At 43.8% G+C, this 24,617-nt stretch overlaps 1 protein-coding gene across 3 annotated transcripts in view; it reads left to right on the forward strand.

Annotated features, from left to right (window-relative positions):
- The first annotated feature begins 9,060 nt into the window (after window positions 1-9,060).
- The window catches only part of UBAC2 (UBA domain containing 2), a 176,719-nt gene continuing 161,162 nt past the window's right edge, over window positions 9,061-24,617 (forward strand). For 2 of the 3 annotated variants that reach the window (XR_005531795.1, XR_005531794.1), the window contains exon 1: window positions 9,061-9,459. Coding sequence is in view for 1 of the 3 variants with exons in the window: in XM_039252528.1 (XP_039108459.1) it covers window positions 9,429-9,459 (31 nt within the window). In the remaining 2 variants the exon portion in view is untranslated. The remainder of the gene's footprint in view (window positions 9,460-24,617) is intronic. The other variant, XM_039252528.1, reaches the window with a different exon arrangement.

Below are 24,617 nucleotides of genomic sequence, written 5' to 3' on the forward strand. Positions count from 1 at the left end.
AAAAAGGAAGTAGGGGGATCAGAAATGATGCCTCACAGGATGTATAGAAAAATGTGAGGGCAGAAGGATGACACAAAGCAGAAGGACGAGATAGTGCAGAACAAGTAAGCCCATGTCTGTACCAACAGCCCGGATATGTTTATATGAACATAAGAAAGAGAAGTAACCTTAACTTAGCCCCTGAGAAAGAGCAGATGGTCTGGGTGGAGAAGATGAGGAGGTGTGCTTGTCTCACAAATGTGACAGGTTCTAGATGAATGATTTAAAAATACTTTCCTGTGTTTGTTTGGAAGGGGTAGTGATGAAGCGTGACAGAAAACTGATCTCCTGTTCTGAAATGCCACCGCATGTTAGGGCATGTGCTCCATCTCTAGGACTTGGATCCAGGAGACCACAGCCTTCAATACGTGACGGGAAACAGGGATGAATCAGAAAAAGAAGAAGCTCTAGAGAAATAAGGTGGTGGACTAGGGTGGGTCCTGGAGGGAGACCGGGGGAGAAAAGGCAAACCAGCCCTATCATTTCCCAAATAAAAAGCCCCACAGCATGATTTCGATACACAAATTCCTCAGTGGAGCTCCTTGTCATTCTGTCACGAAAACCTGAAACCCGCACAGGCTTGCCCTGTCCCCATGGGCTCCGCTCGCTCACACGGTGGCCTGCGTGTGGGGAGAACCTGCGCTGCTTGCAGAGAGCTGGCAGGGAGTGATGGGATCCGTGGCCACGCACCCCTGCTGCCTCCCCCCCGCTGCCGGGATGACCTGGGGGCATGGGCTCCACTGCCTACAGTCGGATAATTCGTCTCTACTGGCTTCCACCCTTCCTTTCCCTGTCTCACCACTCTCGCACTGGTCTTTCCTAGGACAGCTTCCAGACAGCTTGAAACTTTGTCTCCAAGTCTGCTTTTGGTGAGACTCAAGCTAAAACAGATGGTGGTAATCTGAATTTTTTTAAATTAATTGATGAAACTTAATGAGGTTCCGATTCTGTTAAAAGAAATCTCAAATGTTCCATTACATTTTGCTTTTGCAGGAATTTTTCCACTGCACTGAAACCCTCTTCACCTACATATGCAGTAGAAAACTGTAATAAATCATATTAAAGAAGGACATCCCCATTAAATCATGTTTTAGCTCAGTATTTCCTGCAAATTGGCTAATATGTTGCATCATTTTTAAGCGCATTAATCATCTAATCTGATATTACAAATCCACAATGATCTTTAGACATAATCATCATATGTTTTTAAGTAGCATGAGAATGAGCACTACAATCTCAAACCAGTATTTCAGACCTACCTAGTCTTAGCTGCTACAGATACTGGAAGTGTAAAAATTCTGGGCAAGAAAGCATCTCTTAAAATGGTAAGTTTCTTGGGATGCCTGGCTGGCTCAGTCAGTTAAGAATCCAGCTTCTGCTCAGGTCATGATCTCACAGTTTGTGAGTTGGAGCCCCGTGTCAGGCTCTGTGCTGACAACTCAAAGTCTGGAGTGTGCTTCAGATTCTGTGCCCCTCTCTCTCGGCCCTCCCCCACTTACACTCTGTCTCTCTCTCTTTCTCTCAAAAATAAATAAACATAAAAAATTTTTAAAATAAAATCATAAGTTCATTGAAAAATTTCATGATAATCCTTTCCTCTTTCGTAATCTCAATCTCATTTGCTTGAAGTTTAAAGACTTCATCTAACATTTCTGATACATGTGATATATATCACATGTGATATGTCAAATCACTTTGTAATATTTTGATATCACTATTTAATTTTTCATTGACTGAAATAAAGATTGCATGTTAGTATCAAAGAATAAATAAAATGTTTTAAAACAATTTTCTTCAGAATACCATCTTCTTTCCACACGTAGCAGAAGGCAGTCAAACGCCTTCTCAGGCACTGCCACGATCACAAAATAATCTTTTATTCAATAGCACTGATAGGATCCAGTGATGTGTGGGTCCTGCACTGAGATTTCTGGTGACTGAGGTTGTCAATGATTAATTCAACGACTTGCTAACATGGCTGCTGCTACTTCTCAGTTGTTTATCAACCCGTGTGACTCACTGACCATGGTTACTGCTGCATCTGTTGTGCAAGGGCATTGCCAAAGGGAAACGTTTCCTGTGAAATAATGTTTAAGAATTTCAAATGTTCACAACTCTGGGTCTCTCTTGTCTGTGCATATGGAAGTACATTTTCTACTCAATGGCTTTACTCCCATCAATCTTGCGTTTGTGGTTAGCAGAAATTATTACTATGGAGTTATTTCCGTTCATTTCCAACCGACACTCTTCTGTCCGTAGATCATGTCACAGCCCATTTTCTATCGCTTGGGATTCTTCATAGATTCTTCTACATACAATACTATTGCTCAACAGAACAGAAGAAATTTTTAAAATTTCTTACTCTCATTAATTACAGCCTCTCATGCAGCTGGTAAAATTAATTTTTCTCTTATGTTGTCTGGTGGACCCCAGATTGCTATCATTTGTGCTGTTAGGAAATGGTACCTATAGGATATGAGGGTGATCTGACTGTGATGTCTGTCACCCCATGGATCACCAGCGTTGATTCGCTGATTTGGCTGGCTCCGCGGGTGTTCCCTCCCTCACTGCTCCACGTGTGTCCCTCCTGAAGCTTTGTGCTTGGTCCGTGAGGACGATCTTCACAGACAGAGGAGGACCTTCTTAGGTCAAGGATATATGATAGATGCTGTCCCCTGTCGGAACCTCCAGACAAACTCTCAGGGTCCCTTTGTGGGAGTCCAGCTTCCAAGACTCCAGACACATCCAAGTGAGGTGCTGCCCCTGGTGGTCTGCCTTTCCTTAAAAAAAAAAGAAAGGGACGCCTGGGTTGCTCAGTCGGTTAAGCATCTGACTTCTGCCCAGATCATGATTCCACGGCTCCTGAGTGTGAGCCCTGCATCAGGCTCTGTGCTGACGGCTCAGAGCCTGGAGCCTGCTTCGCATTCTGTGTCTCCCTCTCTCTCTGCCCCTCCCCCACTCACATTCTGTCTCTCTCAAAAATAAACATTAAAAAATCCCGTAAAACAAACAAACAAACAGAAACAAAATGAAAAGAAAAGAAAAGAAAAAAAGAAATAAGGTAACTATATCTTTCAAAAGAAACATTTTAGGGACAATACTATGATTTTCAAACTTTCCTCAGATCTCTGAAGTTTCTACCTTTGCCAACTCTGTGTCTGTCTTTATTTTCTTTATTTTTTTTAATGTTTTTTTATTTATTTCTAGGAGAGAGAGAGAGAGAGAGACAGCGTGAGCAGGGGAGGGTCAGAGGGAGAGGGAGATACAGACTCTGAAATACGCTCCAGGCTCTGAGCTGGCAGCACAGAGCTCGACGTGGGGCTCGAACCCATGAACCGCGAGATCATGACCTAAGCGAAAGTCAGACGCTTAACCGACTAAGCCACCCAGGCGCCCCGTGTGTCTTTCTTTATAAAATATTCACTTAATCTTGATGGGTGCATCTAGATAAATTAGAAAAAAAAAAACTATGTCATCAGTATGGACACTTTCAAATATTCAACGGAGTATCCTCAACACCTTTTAAAAAACATTTCACATATATAAAAATATTTTTAATATTTTAAAAATCAGGGCTAGATTTGTATATCTTTGCGAAAGCTATAGAATCACTAAGAGTGCATCAGCCGTACGTGGAAACCGGTCCTGGGGGACAGAAATGCAATACGCAGAGTTGTCGCAGGTGATACGGTATTTTGAATTGGTGAACAACTCTTAAGTAACTTTCAAGTAACAATCAAAGCAGTAAATAGTTGCATTTCTGGAAAATTCAGTATGAATTAAAACTCTGCCAAGTACATGTTTACATGTAAAATGGAATTGTTTCTAGATTCACATAAATACAAATGGACTTATACCTACAGAAGAAGCATGAGGTTGGAGAGTGAAAGCGGATAGGATGGGGCACCTGGGTGGCTCAGTTGGTTAAGTGTCCAGCTCTTGATTTTGGCTCAGGTCATGATCTCTGGGTTCGTGAGTTCAAGCCCTACGTTGGGCTCTGCACTGACAGCATGGAGCCTGCTAGGGAGTCTCTCTCTCTCTCTCTCTCTCTAGCCCTCCCACAAGCACAGATATTCTCTCTCAAAATAAATAAACATTAAAAAAATGGGTTGAGGGGGTGCCTGGGTGGCTCAGTTGGTTAAGCATCTGACTTCTGCTCAGGTCATGACCTCACAGTTCATAGGTTTGAGCCCCACGTCGGGCTCTGTGCTGACAGCTCAGAGCCTGGAACCTGCTTTGGATTCTGTGTCTCCCTCTCTCTCTGTCCCTCCCTGCTTGCACTCTGTCTCTCTCTGTCCCTCAAAAATAAATATTAGAAAAAAACTACAAATACATTAGGAAAGAAATTAAGTCCCTTTCTTTCTTTCTTTCTTTCTTTCTTTCTTTCTTTCTTTTTTTTTCTGTAAAAGGATTGTGTCTGTCATTTACTGGACCCCATGCAGTATCAGAGGTTGTCATTGTGACAAACAAAAATACACTTAACAGATTTCTGAAAGGCTCCTTACTCAGTAAACATCTAATATGAACATTATTGAATCAGTAAAAAGATGTAACTACTCTTTAAAAAGATTCCAGACCTATTTTCTCATGAATATTAGTTTCATAGATATTATATGCTGAAAATGCATTTAAAGCAGTATAAAGGCTGCTTTATCCTAGGATTGACCATCAACTCTAGTCATTATCTACTGATTCCTCCAAAAGTTTGCTGACTAGAATCCCTGGGAATTTGGAAAGGGGGTCCTCAGCCAGAATATGGAAATAGGCTTACAAGCTTAAGAAGGCATTGGAGCCATCATCTGATCAGGACTTGGTACTTTGAAGTGTGTGGTTCTTATTTTGGTTGCTGTTATTGGCCCCCTCTACTGCTTAATAATCTTTAGGAAAAATTCTTTCTAGCTCTATTCTATGAAAGGAACACTGTGTTAAAGACACTCTGAAATATACAGGAAAGGCATCTGTCAGGGATGTTTGGTCAACAAACTTCCCCCCAAACTCCCCCCTCCTCTGAGATTTGCTTTCTAATGCTAAACCCTTAGAGATGTTGTGTTTTAGTTTATGAAAGGAAGACAATGCCTTCACACCAAGAGACTCAAAAAATGGGGAGGGTGCAACATTTGGTAAGACCCCTCCCGTGCCTGCTAGGGGCTTACTCTGTCAGGCCTATCGCTACTAAATCTCTACTACCCCAATGTAGAAAGCAGATTAAGCAAGACATAGCAAGGCAAATGATGATGCCTAATAATTGACAGAATTAGTTCTCTAAGAGAAGAGACAAAGTGGAAATATAGGCAAGGACATTAGAAATGAGCTAATCTGGGACTGCATGATAAAGACTGGCTAAATCACACTAACCTAGGAGTTCTCAACCTTGCATGATGGACATTTGGGGCAGGAGAATTTTTCATTGTGGGAGGTGGTCCTTTGTATTGCAGGATGTTTCACTTTCCATCTGCCCATTAGATGCCAGTAGTGGCCCCTCTCACAACTGCAACACCGGAAGTGTTTCCAAGTATTGGCAAGTGCCCTCTGGAGGCCAAATTTCACCCCGTGTTGAGAATCACGGCACTTGTGCTTCTCAGACTTTTGCATACAGAGCAGCTGAGGGTATTGTTAAATGCTGCTTTAGCAAGTCTGGGGGTAGGGCCTGGCATTCTTTAGTCCAAACAAGATCCCAGCTGAAGCCAATGCTGTCCATCCAAGGACAGTACTTCTTAGAAGATAAACCCCACAGCTTTCAATATGTACAGGTTCAGAGAACTCTATATATAGAGTACACGTACAAAGCATGGATCATTGAAAATACTCTCAAGTAAGGTCTGTGTACCATATTAAGTTATTGTGCATTTAGTTAAGAATGTTGAAAAATCAAACATAAATACACATAAGGTTTTGTCTGTTTTTTTTTTTTAAACTTCAGTGTTTTATCTCCTATTTCAGCAGTTCTCAAACCTTGTGATCTTGATCTTGAAATCTCTTCAGAACTCTCCAAGATAATAGAGAACTGCAAAAGCTTTTGCCAGCATGGGTTTATATCTATCAGTACTTACCATATTAGAAATTAACTAAGAGACAGGAAAATTTTAAACTGTTTGAGATTAGGGGCACTAGGTGGCTCAGTTGGTTAAGCGTCCAATTTCAGCTCAGGTCATAGGCTCACAGTTTGTGGGTTCCAGCCCTGTGTTGGACTCTGCTGACAGCTTGGAGCCTGGAGCCTGCTTCGGATTCTGTATCTTCCGCTTTCTCCCTCAGTCCCTCCCCTGCTCTCTCTCTCTTTCTGTTTCAAAAGTAAATAAACATTTAAAAAGTTAGGAAAACAAACGTTTGAAATTAATTTTAAAATATCAATAACATATGCATCGCAAAGAACATAACTTATATATTTTTATGAAAAATTATTGTTACTGTCTCAAGCAAAGAATTATGGGGAAGAACGTTATTGCACATTTCTGCAAACGTCCGATGTTTGGCTTTATAGAAGACAGCTGGATCCTCATCTCTGCTTCTGCTTTCAGTTTGTTGTGGTACACTGTTTAGGTTGAAGTAAATGAAGAGAATGGGGCCTCACACAGCTTTGCAGTTGGAAAAGGAAGCATTTTAATAGTCATTTCAGATAATATGTGCCTTTTTTTGATGCTACAGCACAGCTTATATGGTAGTTTCTTTTTTTAAATTTTTTTAAAATTTATTTTTAGGAGAGAGAGAGAGAGAGCAGGGGAGGGTCAGAGAGAGAGGGAGTCACAGACTGAAACAGGCTCCAGGCTCTGAGCTGGCAGTCAGCACAGAGCCCGACGCGGGGCTCGAACCCATGAACCGCGAGATCATGACCTAAGTGAAAGTCGGACGCTTAACCGACTAAGCCACCCAGGTGCCCCAGTAGTTTCTTTTTTTAATATTTATTTGAGAAAGAGAGAGCATGAACAGGGGAGGGGCAGAGAGAGAGAGAGGGAAAATCCCAAGCCGGCCTCATGCTCTGTATGGAGCCGACAAAGGGCTCAATCCCGCCACTGTGGGATTGTGACCTGAGCTGAAATAATGAGTTGGGTGTTGAACTGACTGAGCACCTCAGGTACCCCTCAAATGGTAGTATGATAGGGAAAGACAGGACTCAGTAAGCAGAAAGGGAGAAGCTAAGGCTTGAAGGTCCCTGGGTGGTGAAAAACATGTATTTTAAAACATTTTTTCTGGGACCATCTGCACTTGAGCAAACTACTTCAGGCATAAAATTCCTCTCTTAAGAATGTGACAGACTAACTACTCCCCCTTAGGTTTCCTTCATGAATTTGACAAAGGACCTGACTAAAAATAAGTAGACCATAAAATGCATGACCCACAAGGAACAGTACGGCCATAGACCACCCCTCATAGAATGGAAATGAATGAGCCAATCAAAAAGGAATGATAGGCATTTAGAATTACCTAGCTGAGGAGGGTAGAACCTGAGAATGAACAAGGGGAAGATAAGGGGACCCGCCAAAACCCTATGAAACAGTCCCTTGTGTATAGTCCGCAGGTATTCACTTTGAATGACCCCTCTCTGTAAAAAGAACTTTCATACTACTCTTCCTTTCTGATCTTGTACTTTAACAAACTTTTGCCTGCTGCTCATTTTAATTTTGTGTCCACCTCTTCTTTCTTCAAAGCGGTGAGACAACAAATCTCGGGTATTGAGGTAAAAAAAAATCCTGCAACAATAGTGTCTCAAAAGATTAGTTGTAATGAGAAATCTGAAAGCCTATCCATGAACTGTTTGTACTGTTTCACTAAAATTTACTGGTTTATCTTGAAGTTTGAATTGCGCAGTATTTCCATTGATCAACTGGAAAATATCGGTTTACTGAGTTATGTAGCCCTTCCAAACGCATGGTGGCAAATTCCAATACTCTGAATGAATAAGAGTAAAAAAATCCCTAACTTGGGGCCGGGGGAGTCGCCACACCTACTTTGAGAACCGTTGAGTGATGCTGGCAGTTTTATTGCAGCTAACAGCTTCTGCAAAACTTAAAGGACCTTCACAGTATCATTTTGTTGCAAAATAATTCAGTTAGATGAATCTGAAGGGAAGTGTAAAATCTATTTCAAGGCCATGAACAAACTTAACAAAGAAAAGCCTAAAGAAAATAAGTCACTTATACTTTTGCCTTCTAGCAATAAATCAGTGTTAATATTTTGGGCCACCGGCACCTCTCAAGCACTCCAATATTATTATTTTTTTCAAAATGTTTATTTATTTTTGAGAGAGAGAGCATGAGCGGGGGAGAGGCAGACAGAGAGGGGCAGAGGATCTGAAGCGGGCTCTGCACTGTCAGCAGAGCCCGATGCAAGGCTCGAACTCCCAAACCGTGAGATCATGACCTGAGCCAAATTCGGAGGCTCAACCAACCGAGCCACCAAGGCGTCCCCAAAAAGCGTTTCTTTTTAAAGTAAGCCATGCATAGTTTCGCAGCCTGTCCTTTTCATTTAGCATTGTAGTTGGTCAACGTCTCCATAATACATATTAATAACTGCAGAACACAAAAGCAAAGTTTTCAGGTTCAACTCGTTTAAAAAAACAACAACATGACTTTGCTTTAGCAAAGATTAACTTTGCAAGTGGAAAAAAAAATGAAATGGCCCAAGTCTGGACGGACGCCAAAGCAGAAGTTTAGGGAGCAAGGTCGCTCAGCCATGGGTAAGGCTCGCGTCACTCCCGGGATCCCGGTCACCTGCCGGCGCGCTGTGGTGGGGTGGGGTCTGGGGACCACGACACTCGGCGTTTTTTTCATGGGGTTCCATACGGGATCGATGTAGGAAAGGAATGACGCTGGATAGGGCTGCTCCCCGAGACCGAGGGGCCTCTAGCACTCGGCGGGACACCAGAACTCGAGACATTTATTGTCTACAGTCCTCGCGGCAGCGAACTTCAAGGTGGGGGGAGGGGGCCTGGCCGGAAAGACTGAGCATGCGTGGAACGCGCCGGGCGTCCCGTCCGCAGAGAGGTTAGAGGTCGCGCGGGATATCCCCACGCTGGCACGGTCGGAGAGTCCGCTCCCACGCGGCTCCACCCGGCCCCAGGCGGCGCTGAGTATTTAAGCGGAGCTTCCAGGAGTTACACGCTTTCGCCTTAGTCCCCATTCCTCTCCCAAAGGGGGACCCGCGGCAGTCGGAAAAACGCGGACACACGGATCGCCCCAGCTGCGGACCGACTTCCCTTCCCAGGCAGGAAGGAGGGGCGGGAGAAGCGGTGCGCCCCACGGGCCGCGCATGCGCCTCTCACAGACAGCCCCAGAGTGGAATCCTGTTGCCAGATTCGCCGCCACGCCAGGAGTGCGCCTGCGTCGTCGCCGGGTCCCTCCACCTCCACTTCCCCTCCCCCTGTCCCCCGCGGGGGCTCCGGGGCCGGCGGGACCATGTTCACCAGCACCGGCTCCAGTGGGCTTTGTGAGTACCGGCTGCCGCCTTCCTGGCTGTTCCCTACGCGCCACCCTAGGCACCTCCTTGAGAAGCCTGGGGCAGCGGGGACCCTCGGGGTTGCAGGCGGTTTGGGGGCCGACCCTTCATCCCCGCGCCCGGAACCTCAGTGGTCCCTGCCCGTGAGGGGCAGCGGGCACCGCCCCCACCTCACACTGGAGGGGCCCGTGGGGACTGAGGTCCGCCGTCAGCCCCGGCCCCCACCTGGGCGCCCCAGGTGCGATGCTCAGGTGTTCCAGGGGCTGCCGCAGGTGGGCTGGACGGTTAGGGTCGGGCTGGGAGTCCTCATGTGTACCGGGCTCGACCCCTTGCGCCCGTCGGCGCGGCTGCCAGGCCGAAAGAAGAGGCTTGCCCCGGTGGAGCCGATGCTGGAAGCTTGCCCCCTTCCCAGTCACCTTGCTCCATTTAGGCTACGGAGGGACCGAACTGGCTCTTCCCCAGATGCAGAGTCCAGCCTCCATCTCAGGAGCTGGCTCCTCAGGTTTACTTAGGACTCTTTCTTCCTCGGTGTCCCTTAAGAGTTTTTAGACAAATAAAAACTGATTAAAGTCCATTAAAGTGGAAGGAAGTTAAGAAGTCCTTTGGCAGGAAGGCGCGGACGTTGCTGCTGGATGTTGTGATGTTTTCCTTGAACGTCAGCGGTGGTCAGCAGAGAGAGGGCAATGAAGTATATGCAACTTTTTAAACAGCTTTATTTTTTTCACTGAAATTGTTTCTTTGGCTTTTGGTGAGGTGGGCTGTGTGTTAAGTAAACAGCCCTGGGATCAGGCACTAGTAGAGCAACAGTAAACTGTTCAACAGGCATAATTTTCCGATATCTTGTCACTGTTAGTACTTCATAGCTCTCTACATGTGAACTTAAGCTTGCCAGAGTGTGGAAGCAGTTGACCTTTCCAAAGATTAAAGATCTTTTGTGATTGTGGGAAGTCTTTTCTGAGAATACAGGTCTCCGTCTAATTTAAAATCGTCTTCACTTCTCAGCCTCTGGTTTTGGAGTAGATTGAATATTTATGATTTTCCCCTTTTTAAAAAATTTATTTATTGTGAGAGAGAGAGAGAGAGCAAGCAAGCACACACACACACCGGGGAAGGGCAGAGAGAGAGGGAGAGAATCCCAAGCAGGCTTCATGCTGTCAGTGCAGAGTCAGTGCGGGGCTTGATCCCACAAACTGTCAAATCATGACCTGAGCCAAAATCAAGAGTCTGATGCTCAACCAACTGAGCCATCCAGGCGCCCCTGATTTCCTTTGTTTCATAATTGATTTGACTGATGATACTCATCGGCTTCGGAGTAGGTTACAAATACTAGCCAGTTAAAAAAATAACAAAAAACAAAAAACGAGTACTAGCTAGTTCATCTTACCCAAACTACCCTTTGGAAAAAGAACAGAAGATTATGGACACTGTTGGTCAAGAAGGTGGTGTGATTTTTCTTGGGATCACACAGTGAGCCATACACTGGTGGATGTAAAATTAATGGTAGCATCTTTAATTTTAGTTATTTCAACATTCTGAGCCATCCTTACTTGCCGAACAAAATACATGAAAAAATTAGAAAGGTCACTGTAGTGTATTACTGGTTTACTGATCACTGTCAGTGGTTACGACACCGTATTAGACATTGTATTGGCAAAGTTTATTCAGATTTGATACACGGTGACACTGGAGAAAGTAATACTTGATTCCCTATGGCACAGGGTTGATGAGTACTGAATTCTAGGAACCAGACTCCTGCCCAGGAGAGAGGCAGAGGCCAAGACTTCTCAGCTGCCTTGTGCTGTTTCTAAAATAAGTGTATCCTCAGGGTAAGACTTGATGGGATGGCCATTCCTCAGAAGGCTGTGTCTTATGTGCTCATTTAACAAATGTTTTGACATCTGTTGTGGGCTGGAAACTGCTCGGTGCAGGGATTGCAGTGTTGAACAAGTCTTGCCTTGTTTGCAGTGGAGTTTGGGCAGTTTTTCCAGGACTGGTCTTTGGCAAGACCAGGTATGAGCAGTTACCTGCTTTAACATTTTTCTTTGCAAGGCTACCCACTGAGAGGGGATTGATTTCATTTAGGTAAGTTGTGTGGCTCTTTGGTTCTGATCAGAAGTTCTGATCTTGAGTAAGTATCCTGCAGAAGAATAATCTGCCCTGTGGATGATAAGTAACATTCTCTTTTCAAGGGAAAAGTCCCTACTATTTCCTACCACTCGCATATTTCCCTCTTTTTGTGACTAGTAGATAATGGTGATTTTGTGCTGCATTTGCCTTCCTCTCATTTATTCAGCAAGTGTCTGTTGGGTACCCATGTAAGCCACACACTGTGTACAGAGGATAAAGTGGTAAACAGGATAAAGGAGACCAGCATCAAGTAAGTTAACAATGTGATTTCACATAGTGATAAGTGTCATGAAGAAAATACATGAAAGAAAATACATGAAGAAAATACAAGAAAATACAAGTGTAATAGGTTGAGGTTATGGTGCACGACTGCTTCAGCGAGTGTGGTCCGGGAGGATATCTGGGAAAGTGACTTTAATTTTGAGTGGAGTGGAGACCCGAATGGTACGAAGGAGTGGAGACCCGAATGGTATGAAGGAGCCAGCCGTGTCAGAATTTATTGAAATGTGCATTTTGCAAAAAGGAAACAGCAAACGCAAAGACTGAACCAGACACAGCTGGGGATTTTCAAGGTGCTGAAGAATGCTGGTGCTTCTAGGGCAATAAATCAAGGGAACACGTTTGTGACTCTGACCTCGAATTAAAGAATTGACAGTTATGGCCAGACTGAGCAGCTTAGGAGAGGGTAGTGAAAGCCCCCACCTGACGAGGGAGGAGAGGAGGTGCTGGGGAAGGAGGTGGCGGGATGGCTAAGGCCCTTGCTACTCAGGGACACAGGCGGGAATGACTGGTAGGCAGCGTCCGGAGAAGCGGACGGAGGTGACGGCCTGGAGCACCACTGGTGCCTGTCTCATGGTGCTGTGGGGGGGGCGGGGCAGGACTGTCGGTGAGGGGAGCGGTGCTGCCTGAGGCCTGGTGCAAAACGTCAACCATCGAGCTTTCTGGATGGCCATCCATAGCCCTGGGTCTCATCCCCAGAGAGATTGAGAAGGAATATTGTGGGCATCAGAAATCTAATTTTTAAGGTTATCCCCTGGAGATTCTAGTGGACAGAGAGATTTGGATCGGAGCCAGAGGGTGGCCAGCGGCAGGGGCAGAGAAAATCGTTGGGGCCCAGTGGGAGGTGCTGCAGGCCGAGGTCAGGCGGTAGCGGTGAAAATGAACGGGAAGAGTGAGGAAAGATTCTAAAGACGTGGGAGTAGGTGGGGTGTGCCATCAAAACTTGTTGCATTTGGGAGGTGAGGAGGAGTTGGAGGTGACTCCGGGGAGACATTCACTAGGGGGATGCGGAAAAGGGGAGCTCATTTTGGGGGAAAGATGAGTTCAGCTGTGGACACACTTAATGTGTGTGTGTGGGGGCGGTGTTCTGTACTGCCCAGAGATTCCCCAGGGGACATTTGGGGGGAGGGAGCTGGGCTGGACGTGGGTAGTTTGGTGGGAGCTCTGCCACGGACGTGCGTGAGGACACCGGAAGTGCTGAGTAGAGTTAGAGGCCGAGGACAGGACCTGAGGCGGTTCTAGCGGCTGAGGGGTGGTAGGGAAAGAGGAGATGGCAGAGTAGGCAGTGACGGGTGTTTCCTTGGAGGAAACCCGTCTTTTCCCCCCAGTTCAATTTGATTTGTCTTTTGTTGTGAACAAACTCTTGCAGCTGCTATTCTCTCTGTCTCTCACCACGGTGACCCTGATCCCCAGACTCTCCATTCTCCTCGTTGTCTCCAGTTTACAGCCCATTTCTGGCACCTTCCATATCAAGTCTGGAGTTGCATTCTCATCTAGACTCTGAGAGACCTGGTGCTCCTGTCCCGCTACAGTCACCTGGTGTCACCTCGTGTTTGTGTGGCACCTGATCTGAGCTGCGTCCTTGGGTTCAGTCATCTCCCTGGGCCCTGACAAGACTCTTCCCAGTTTCTACCCATATCACTCTTAAAATACCCCCAAAATAGGGGCTGTCACCTGTCTTGTTTATATCCACACTTTAACAGTTGTCAAAGACTTCACATCGAGTGGGTGATACTCAAGTTGAGTTTTGAGAGATGAGTAAGAGTTGGTCTGGCGTACAGACTTTGATCCTTTCCCTTTTCCCCAGGCTAAAGGAATGAAGCACCCTTCCCCCAGCTGAGGCCACCCTCCATCTCTTCCTAACTCATTCTTTACTGCCTTTGCTAACGCCACTTCCTCATTCTCTCCTCTGAGAGGATGAGCTTGGCATGTGGTTAAATCTGGTGCTTTTTTTCTGTTGATGCTGTAGGGAGCTTTTCAGAGACTCCCAGAGTGCTTCAGATCCCCTACCTGTGGAAAGGAGAGAATATTACTATCTGTTTTATTGAGTTGTTGTAAAGATTAAAAGTTATGTGGCTCAGTTGGTTAAGCGTCCGACTTTGGCTCAGGTCATGACCTTGTGGTTCATGGGTTCGAGCCCGGCATCAGGCTCTGTGCTGACAGCTCAGATCCTGGAGCCTGTTTCAGATTCTGTGTCTCCCTCTCTCTATGACCCTCCCCTGTTCACGCTGTCTCACTCTCAGAAGTAAATAAAACATTAAAAACAAAATGAAAAAAACTTAGTGTGTGTCAAGCTTCTAGACCAGGGTTAGGGGTTTTTTGTTTTGTTTTTTAAGTTTTTTTATTTTGAGAGAGAGGGAGAGCACAAGTGGGGGAGAGACAGAGAGAGAATCCCAAGCAGGCTGTGTGTTATCAGTGCAGAGCCTGATGTGGGACTTGATCTCAGGAATCATGAGATCATGACCTGAGCTGATATCAAGAGTCAGACGCTGGGGCGCCTAGGTGGCTTAGTCGGTTAAGCGTCTGACTTTCGCTTGGGTCATGATCTCGCGGTTCATGGGTTTGAGCCCCGCGTCGGGCTCTGTGCTGACTGCCAGCTCAGAGCCTGGAGCCTGTTTCAGTCTGTGACTCCCTCTCTCTCTGACCCTCCCCTGCTCACGCTGTCTCTCTCTCTCTCTCTCTCCTAGAAATAAATAAAACATTAAAAAAAAAAAAAAGAGTCAGACGCTTAACCCGCTGAACCACTCAGGCGCCCCCAGCGTTAGGTACTTTTAACTGAGATCTTTTTCCTGAGTGTGTTCTGAAAAGTGCAAAAGCCTGACCCATCGGTCTCTTCTATCCTGTACCTTCCCAGCTACTGACTGCTCTATTTCTTCTTCCCAACCACAGTCCTCGAAAGACAACCTTCACTTGATTTCCTTTCTCACATCCCTGCACTCGTTAGCCCTTTGCAGTTCATCAGCTCTTCTTCGGGCTTTGCCCACCACTATGGCTTTGTACTCCACCCACCACAGCCAGAACACCCCCCCCCCCCCCCCCCCCCCCCCGCCACTCTCCACGAAAACTGCGGACCAGGTGACCAGGGACTTCCACACCAGCGGATCTACTGGGTGCTTCCCAGTCCTCGTCTTAGTGGTTTGTTCTCTTGCATTGACTTTGGCGAACATTTCTTTCTAAAATTCTTTCCTCCTTGACTTTTATTTTTAAATTCCATACTCCCCTGGTTCTTTTCATACCTCCAGACCACATCTACGTAAGTTCTCGTATCCTCAGTGTTTGCTAGATTTGGCATTAGTGGGTTATGGTTACTGTAAGGAGGGCAGTTTCAGTTGCTCATTAGGGTCAAAACCTGCCTTGTTGAGGTAAGGAGTGAACCGGAGGTGGAGAATAGAAGGAGTGAGAGTGGACCATGGGGAGACACAGCTGCGTTTGGCCCTTTGAAGACGTAGGTGCTTGGGTGTCTTGCTGTAACTAAATTCACACGGTGCTGAGATGGGAGCCAGTGCAAATTTATTAGAGTGAGCAATACTGTTTTGAGCTGAGCTGGAACCAGTGAAACTGGTTTTCATCCAAAACCAGTTAGGGAGCTTGGAGTCAGATGTAGTTGGGGGAGTTAGATGCATACAAGGTACAGTGGTGTCAGTGACTGTAAGGACATTTGTCTCACTCCAGAGATGGGCAAGCCATAATGACGGGTGGGGCCATTCAAGGTCTACATATTCTGTCCCCCTGGAAAAGTCACCACTGCAGCTGTTTTTGTGTTCTAAGGAAGTACCAAGCTGTGTTGTTAATGACATATTCTTTCTTTATGTATTCAGTGTGTTAAATACAGAACTTGTGGAAGATGATCAAATATTTTTGTTTCTCACCATCTCTTTAAAGTGTACTCAGCTTGGAAAGCTTTTTGTCTTTGTGAAAAGGTATCAGACCTAGGACTTTTTAATTTACTCTTCAAGTTATTGATTCAGCGGCTGTTTAATGAGCACTCCTGTGAGCCAGCCAGTCTTCTAGATGCTTGGAATTCAGTAGTAAATAAAAGACAAAAGGTACATTCAAGTGGTGCTAATCTTAGGACATAGAAGTCACAAAATACAGGCTCAACTTAAAAAAATATGCAGTTAAGGGCACCTGGCTGGCTCAGTTGGTAGCGCATGTGACTCTTGATCTCAGGGTTGTGAGTTCTAGCCCCACGTTGGACATGGGGCCTACATTAAAAAAATAAAAATATGCAGTTGAACATTTTAATCAGCACATCAGTCTTCATTCAAAGGTAAGACATTTTCTCCCTTCTTTCAGTTAAGACTTGTACTTGGCAACCACTTGCTGTGAGAGAAAGGGCTGTGCTCGGCTTCTGCTTTTTGTGTTCTCTGTCTCTTAGATTTTCTGTCTCTTAGATTTTCTCTTAGATTTTCTTGATTGTCTCTCAATCAAGGTTCTAGATTGAGTGGTGTGGGAGGAGGTGAGGATAGGAAGTAGGATAGTTTTTGGTTAAAGCTGTGACTCTCCTGTGGGCTCTTTAGGTTCTGGTGAGCCTCCCGTCCCTGCTACTCCCCTGGCTTGGGGGACGAGGGGCACATCTTTATGTTGGTGGGCTTTATTTGGTGACTCTTCCTTAATTCCTAGGAACTTAGGTCCACCTACAGTTTCCTCTGTCTGGATTCCTTTTGGCTTGCTTATGGGCACTGTTGGACTAAACCAAACTTGACCCCACTGCTGACTCTTGCATGTGGTCCACCTCTGCTCTGCTGGAATTGCTGGCTCTTTGCCTTGGTTGTGCATTTGAGCCCTGTGATCCCCATGGCTTCTTCTTCCTCCACCTCTGGAGTCACATAGTTATCTCACTGAATAGGACCCCCCCACCCCGAGCCCCCAGCTCAGCTCAGTGTGAGGGTGGGGTTGTGCTCACCACACTGGATACGTGCTCCACAGATCTCTTTCCTAATGCCCTCTGTTCAGTAGAGAACTCTTGCTGCTCCACCCACCCCTTTATCTTCATAATCAGGCTGAGAGGAGCCTAAGAGCCATGGGACTGCATGAAGTTAATTTTCTTTGTAAATTCTGCACTTTGGTGTAGAACTTCCCTTTGGTGTGCAGCAGCCCTTGTTTTTGGTACCTTAATGGAAACTCCAGTCTTATCATTCTTGTTCTAGTTGGGTTTCTATTTTGGGGGCCAAGAGTCACTTGGCTGGCCCCTGAAAGGTGACATTAGAATTTATATTTTCTGCTCCGATTTCATTCTTTGTTGCAGTAAAGGATTAATTCATCAGGTCAGGGTTGCCCAAACCCTGCACAGTTGCCTTTAATGCTTGACTCTTGGGGATAAGCTATTTCCTACGTCTCTTAAAAATGTTTTTAAGAACATTCTTGGTTTTCTTAGTGTTTAAGTTTTAATATTTATTTTGAGAGAGAGGGAGCAAAAGAGCTCATGAGCAAGCAGGGGAGGGGCAGACAGAGAGGGAGAGAGAATCCCAAGCACACAGCAGAGAGCCCCCACCTTAGGACTCTTGATCAAACCACAAGATCATGACCTGAGTGGAAACGCAGAGTCTGATGCTTAACCAGTTCAGCTACCTAGGCACTCCTTGTGTTCTTGTTTTAAATGAACTGATTTTGTTATGACAGATTGAATACAGTTCATTTTAGAAAACTCTTAAATATGGAAAAGTAATAGAAATAAAAATAGCATTTATTGACATAATGGTGTTTATCTTCATACTTTTTCTAGTGCCAAAATGAATATCCAAATAAATAATTAAAAATAAGTTTATCACACTCAAATACTATTTTGTAACTTGCCTTTATTTCACACAAAATACTTTTAAAAAGCAATCACAATGACTATGTGTATATTCAGCTTTTCTCTTCTTTGTCATAGCGTTTTCCAAGTATGCCATTTTTACAGAATCAGTTTCGTGCTTCTCACTTTTTTTTTTTCCTATTATAGTGATACACAGAGCATCTTAATTTTCAGATGTTTCTAGAGACGAAAGAAGAGTAAATAAACAGTATTATTATATAATTTTTGATGCATACTGCCAAATTCCAACTCCAAAGGGTGGTATATATAACTTCACCAGCAATTTAAAGGAGAAAAGATTGTTTTCCTTAAGTTATTATAGAATTTTCAGAGTAATGCTGGGTATTGTTATTATTTTTTGCCACAAATGAATATTTTGAAGCTCAGAACATAATTTGTCCAAAATCACATAGCTGGTATGTGGAAGAACTAGGATTTGAACCCAGGTTTGTCTACTTCCAAAACTAATGTAAACTTATTCCCCTTTTCCTTTAAGGAAAACAGCTGGGAGCGATGGCACTATAACTTCCAAGCCTTAGGAGAAATAGCTGAGAGAAAGAGTCATAACCTAAATGAGGGGTCTTCGTATCGATGCGACTTCTTAAAAATTTTCAAACAATAACTAATAAGTGTGAGTTATTGTCAGTTTTACTTATGTCACACTATAATTAAATTTTAATTGTGTAATGTATTACTTATATTACAGTTACTGCTAAGCTCTGCTCTAAGCAGTTTCAATGTATTAACTCATTTAATTCTCAGAACAGCCTGGTGAGGTAGTAGGATTATTCTCCCCAGTTTGCAGATGAGGAAGCTTGGGCACAGACATTTAAGTGACTTTCCCAGGATCACATTGCTGGTAAGAAGAACAATCAGAATTTGAACCTAGGGGCGCCTGGGTGGCTTAGTCGGTTAAGTGTCCGACTTTCTCACTTAGGTCATGATCTCGCGGTTCGTGGGTTCGAGCCCCGCGTCAGGCTCTGTGCTGACTGCCAGCTCAGAGCCTGGAGCCTGTTTCAGAGTCTGTGTCTCCCTCTCTCTCTGACCCTCCCCTGCTCATGCTGTCTCTCTCTCTCTCCTAGAAATAAAAATATATGAAAAAAAAAAAAAAAGAATTTGAACCTAGACAGTCTGGGCCCATTTTCTGTGTTCTGAACACACGCACACTACTGCTTCTCAGACTTAAGGAAGTATTATTTACACTTCTTTTTCTTGACCACTGAGATAGCTGTAGTCCAAGTGATGAATGTAGTGGCTCAGCTTCGCAGGGGAGCTCACTTCTGAGTCATGGAAAACTGCATTATGTGTTCTGGCGACCCCCCTTGTGACTGCTGCAGGTACACTCCTGTGTTCTCCCCCAACGCTCCCTCTTTCTCCCTAAGTGGGAGCCAAGATCCCGTTTTATTTTCAGTAGGGATGTTTTATGTCCTAATTAGGACCTTTTTGTCATAGCTAATACACTATAGTTATTTGCATTTTCTTCTTTTTCTCTCTTCTTCCCTTATTAGTCAAGTCATTATCTTCTGTTCTCAAGTTGTGTCAGTATCAGTCATATTAATGAAGGTGGAACTTACTTAAATCAAGCTATGTTAAAAATGCATTTCTATGGGGCGCCTGGGTGGCTCAGTTGGTTAAGCATCAGACTCCGTCTCAGGTCATGATCTCATGGTTTGTGGGTTTGAGCCCTGAGTCAGACTCCACACTGCAGAGCCTGTTTGTTATTCTTTCTTTCCCTCTCTGCCTCTCCGTCCTCATGCATGCATTCTCTGTCTCTTTCTCAAAATAAATAAACTTAAAAATGCATTTCTATAGAATTTTAATAAGAACAACCTGATAAAGAATATCTTGTAAATAATTTACTCCCACATTTTTTAAAGTGTGCTTTATGGAGCTATGATAGAGCTTAAGTCTTTTGTTGTTGTTTTGTTTTTGAATGTCTCCCTTGGGCCTGTGTGTGTGTGTATTTATTTATTTATTTTAGAGAGAGTGTGAGCAGGGGAGAGGGGCAGAGGGAGAGAGAGAGAGAGAGAGAGTCTCAGGCAGGCTTCATGCTTGGTGTGGAGACCAACATGGGTCTCCATCTCATCATCACGTCCTGAGCCAAAAATCAAGAGTTGGACGCTCAACAGACTGAGCCACCCAGACGCTCCTTTTCTTTTTTAATTAAAAAATTGCTTTAAGTTTATTTTTAAGTCATAGTGTTTAGTTTATTTTTATTTTTTTAAAAAGTCTGTTTATTTATTTTTGAGAGCGAGAGCATGTGAGCAGGGAGGGGCAAAGGGAGAAGGACAGAGAGAATCCTAAGCAGGCTCCACAGTGAGATGATGACCTGAGCCGAAGGTAGGAGTTTGAAGTTTAACCAACTCTTTTTTTAGTAATCTCTACATCCGACATGGGCTTGTACTTAGGACCCTGAGATCAACAGTTGACTGCTCTTCCGACTGAGCCAGCAAGGTACCACTTGTTTAGTTTATTTTTGTTAGCTTTATTGAGATACAGTGGGCAAGCAAAAGGTTTCTGTGTTTATGTCGTATGTGACCTTTTGTTACATGTACCCGTTGTGAAATGATTACTGAAAAATCTAGTAAGTTAACATATCCATCACCTCACATAGTTCTTTTTGTGTATCTCTATGTGTGGTGAAAACAAGTAAGATCTACTCTCAACAAATTTCAAGTATATTATACAATATTATCGTCTATAGTCATTGTTCTCTCTGTTGCTTAAGTTTTAACCCTCGCTTAAATTATGATTATAAATGAGAATTTTTATTAATGTTTATTTTTGAGAGAGATAAAGAGACAGCACAAGAGGGAAGAGGGAGACACAGAATCGGAAGCAGGCTCCAGGCTCTGAGCTGTCAGCACAGAGCCCTGCGCGGGGCTCAAACTCACAAACTGCATGATCATGACCTGAGCTGAAGTCGGACGCTTAACCAACTGAGCCACCCAGGCACCTCTAAATGAGAATTATAATTTAACCCTCATTTAAATCATTATTCTCTTTCCCACATACTTTTCTTAAGATTTTTTAAGTTATGTTGCCATTGTTCTCAGACATTTTCAAGTGTTGACATCATTTTAGTCTCTTGAATGTAGCATGATAGAGCGGCAAGAGCAGAGTATTACTTTTTGGAAAGTGTCCTGTAGCTGAGTGTGGCCCTAATGCTGCCAGTCATGCTGGATCTGTAAAGACTGCCAAGGCAGGTGAGCATGTCTGAGACCTTTAGCGCTCCTGCAACAAAGAAATTTAACTGCATCAACTCTTTGATTCTAAGACTTACTGGAGATGGTTTTCACTGAATAAAACTTGGGAACTATAAGGAAGAAACAAAATTCCATGTCACTGTACTGCCCAGACTTCATTCCTGGTTGCATATTGGTGTTGTGTGTCACCTGTATATGTATAGAAGCCAGTTTAAAAGTAAAGTTGGACTGGGGCGCCTGGGTGGCTTAGTCGGTTAAGCGTCCGACTTTCGCTTGGGTCATGATCTCGCGGTTCGTGGGTTCGAGCCCCGCGTCGGGCTCTGTGCTGACTGCCAGCTCAGAGCCTGGAGCCTGTTTCGGAGTCTGTGATTCCCTCTCTCTCTGACCCTCCCCTGCTCACGCTGTCTCTCTCTCTCTCTCTCCTAGAAATAAATAAAAAAACATTAAAAAAAAAAAAAGTAAAGTTGGACCTGTGTACAGTTTAGTATTCTGCCATTTTCATTTACCATTTCATGCCATTTCATTTCATTTTAATTTTTTTTTAATGTTTTACTTATTTCTAGGAGAGAGAGAGAGACAGCGTGAGCAGGGGAGGGTCAGAGAGAGAGGGAGTCACAGACTGAAACAGGCTCCAGGCTCCGAGCTGGCAGTCAGCACAGAGCCCGATGCGGGGCTCGAACCCACGAACCGCGAGATCATGACCCAAGCGAAAGTCGGACGCTTAACCGACTAAGCCACCCCGGTGCCCCCATTTCATTTCATTTTAAATGAATTTGCTTCTTGTCTTTATTTGTGTAAAGCGGACTTTTAACATTGTTTTGTTTTGCCTTATTACAAAACGGAAACATACTTGCTGCCAGAAAATTCATTTTCCAAATACATAATGTAGAAAGGAGTGGTCCCACATAATGACTCCCCCCTCCCCCCCCCAAAATAACCACCACGGATAGATAGTGCTCCTTCTCTTAGACTTTTTCTATGCAGTATTTACCTGGACACTCTTTTCTCTCTCACACATGTGTCCATGCCTACCTGTATGTGTATGTGGTTTTGCACAGACATGGCATTCAAATATGCTCCCCTGAAATTATCTTGGATACGGGATCATGACTTTGAAATATTCTAAAAGATTATATTAAAATGCTTTTCTCCAGCATTTTCCCATTTAAACAGTGTGGTAGTGAACATCTTTATCACTAAGTTATTATTATTATTGTTTTTATTTCTGAGAGAGAGACAGCGTGAGCAGGGGAGGGTCAGAGAGAGAATGAGACACAGAATCTGAAGCAGGTTCCAGGCTCTGAGCTGTCAGCACAGAGCCCGATGCGGGGCTCGAACCCACGAACCGGGAGATCATGACCTGAGCCAAAGTCGGACGCTTAACCGACTGAGCCACCAGGCACCCCTTTCACTAAGTTATTGATCATGTCTTTGACTTCATCCTAAAGAAATGATCACAAATGTGGAGTTACAGGGTCAAAGAAGAGGAACATTTTAAAGCTCTGATCTGTATTGCTGAATCCTTCCAGAAAGGATGTATCACGTCACACTTTTTATCAACTTAAGACCGTATCTTTCTCACCACACTTGTAACAGTTGAGCATGATAAGTTAAAATAATTTTTGCCACTTGAGAGATGAAAAAAATGCCATTTTATTGTTGTCTAGATCTGCATTTCTTTGAGAAAGTGAAGTTTTTTCTTCTTTCGTATATAGTAGCCATTTGGTGATGAAACAGAGCACGAGCAGGGAAGGGTCAGAAAGAGAGGGAGACACAGAATCTGAAGCAGGCTCTAGGCTCTGTGCTGACAGCTCAGCCCAATGCAGGGCTCAAACTCACAAACCAGAAGATCATGATCTGAGCTGAAGTCCAAAGCTGAACCACATAGGCGCCCCGTACTGGCCATTTTAATATATTTTTTGAACAGATTTGACTGTTCATGTACTTTGCCCATTTTTTTTTCTACTGGAATATTAGAGTTTTATTAAGTTGATTTATAAATCCTTTACAGGTTTTGGTTATTGTCTTGATTTATGTTACAAATGTTTTAACCACTTGTCACTTTTTAATTGTATTCATGAAATATTTTCATACAGAGTTTTTACTTATAAATAAGTTATTAAAATAAAGAGATTTAGCTCATCAATTTTATTAGGGCAAATTTATTTTTAGTGGAATCCTAGGCCTCTGAGATCTGTTGAATATTCATCTAACATTTTTTTGTATCTTTTTTCCTAATTACGAAGATACTATATACTGCTGGTACAAATTCAAATAGTCCAGAGGAGGGAGTGTAATGTGAAATTCTCAATGCCAACAACAGTTTGGAGCATATTCTTGTAGATTGTTTTTCCCTATGAAGTGTGTGTGTGTGTGTGTGTGTGTGTGGTATATGTAATTAATATGAGTAATAGAAGTATATGATAACAGAAAGTAAATATATAATATGAATTCTCAGTAGGAAGTACTACTTTGAAGTTCTTTTTTCTTTGCTGCTTCTATTATAGCTGCTATTATAGCTTTATGTTATATATTTATGCCTCTACTGATTTGTCAATGACTGGTTCTGTTTATAGATTCCCCATCGTGAAAGATGAGGAATTTGCATACCTCCAACATCTCCTTCATCCTTAGTTTTGGTTTGGTTATTCCTTGAAGTGGTTACCTTTAGAATTTTAAATAATGGAGGAAACCCCCTTTTTTGATTTATCAATTTTTGACACAGTCAGTAGATTCCACTACGAAAATGAGAAACTAGACTAAGAACATGGGTTCCTCTTCTGTACTCTAATTCCTGATTTGTGTTCTGTATTTGCTTTGTGTGTGTTTATAGTCTGTTCTATAATGGTAATGAAGCCTTCCATGCATTGTCAGTAAGTTAATTTTTATATAGAAAATCAAAGCCAATAGTTCTGTTATTATGATTGTATATTTATGGTAGAACCAAGATAATGTAATTAGAGTCAGAAGCACATAGATAGAGCTCTAGGCCAGAAAACATGTGCTTTTTCAAGGAGTTTCTTAATTTCTTTTGGTGGTCTCCACTACTTTAATTTCAATTCGGGGTGCCTGGGTGGCTCAGTTGGTTAAGTGTCCGACTCTTGATCTTGGCTCAGATCATCTCACCGTTTGTGAGATTGAGCCCTGCATCTGCGCTGACAGCGTGGAGCCTACTTGGGATTCTCTCTCTCCTTCTCTGCCCCTCCTCCATGCTCTCTCGCTCTCTTACGCTTTCTCTCAAAATAAATAAATAAATAAATAAACTCTTAAAAAAAGCTAAGTTAAACTTAGCTACATTTGTTTCTCGAATCTTGGATCATTTTCTTCTTGGCTTTGCCTTTGTTTTTTTTTCCCTGATGCCAGGGTCTCTCTCCCAGAGTAAATTTTCAGAGGACACAGGTAGTGAACTTTCTGGATACTTACTTGGCCATTCTTGTACATAGTGAAAGGCTGAATTCAGAAGTAGCTAGTGTGGGTTTCCTCATTATTTGTGGGTACGTCTTTGTCCCCATCAGGCCCAAACCTTAAATGTCGGGCTGATTGTAGGCTGTGTTCGAGTGTGTGTGGCATGTGGATAGGCTGGTTTCCTTACAGGGTGCAGAGGTGGGAAGCATGTGCTGAGGCAAGGGGTGGTGAGAATCCTGTTCGGTCAGTAAACCTAGGTGGGTTTGGCACTTTTTGTGAGCTTTACTCCTGAGTAAACTCTCTTGCTACCCCATCCCCCCATTGCCTGTCACCCA

The sequence above is a fragment of the Hyaena hyaena genome, unplaced genomic scaffold (genome assembly GCF_003009895.1).
Source record: "Hyaena hyaena isolate Hyena2069 unplaced genomic scaffold, ASM300989v1 scaffold_418, whole genome shotgun sequence".
Classification (NCBI taxonomy): Eukaryota; Metazoa; Chordata; class Mammalia; order Carnivora; family Hyaenidae; genus Hyaena; species Hyaena hyaena.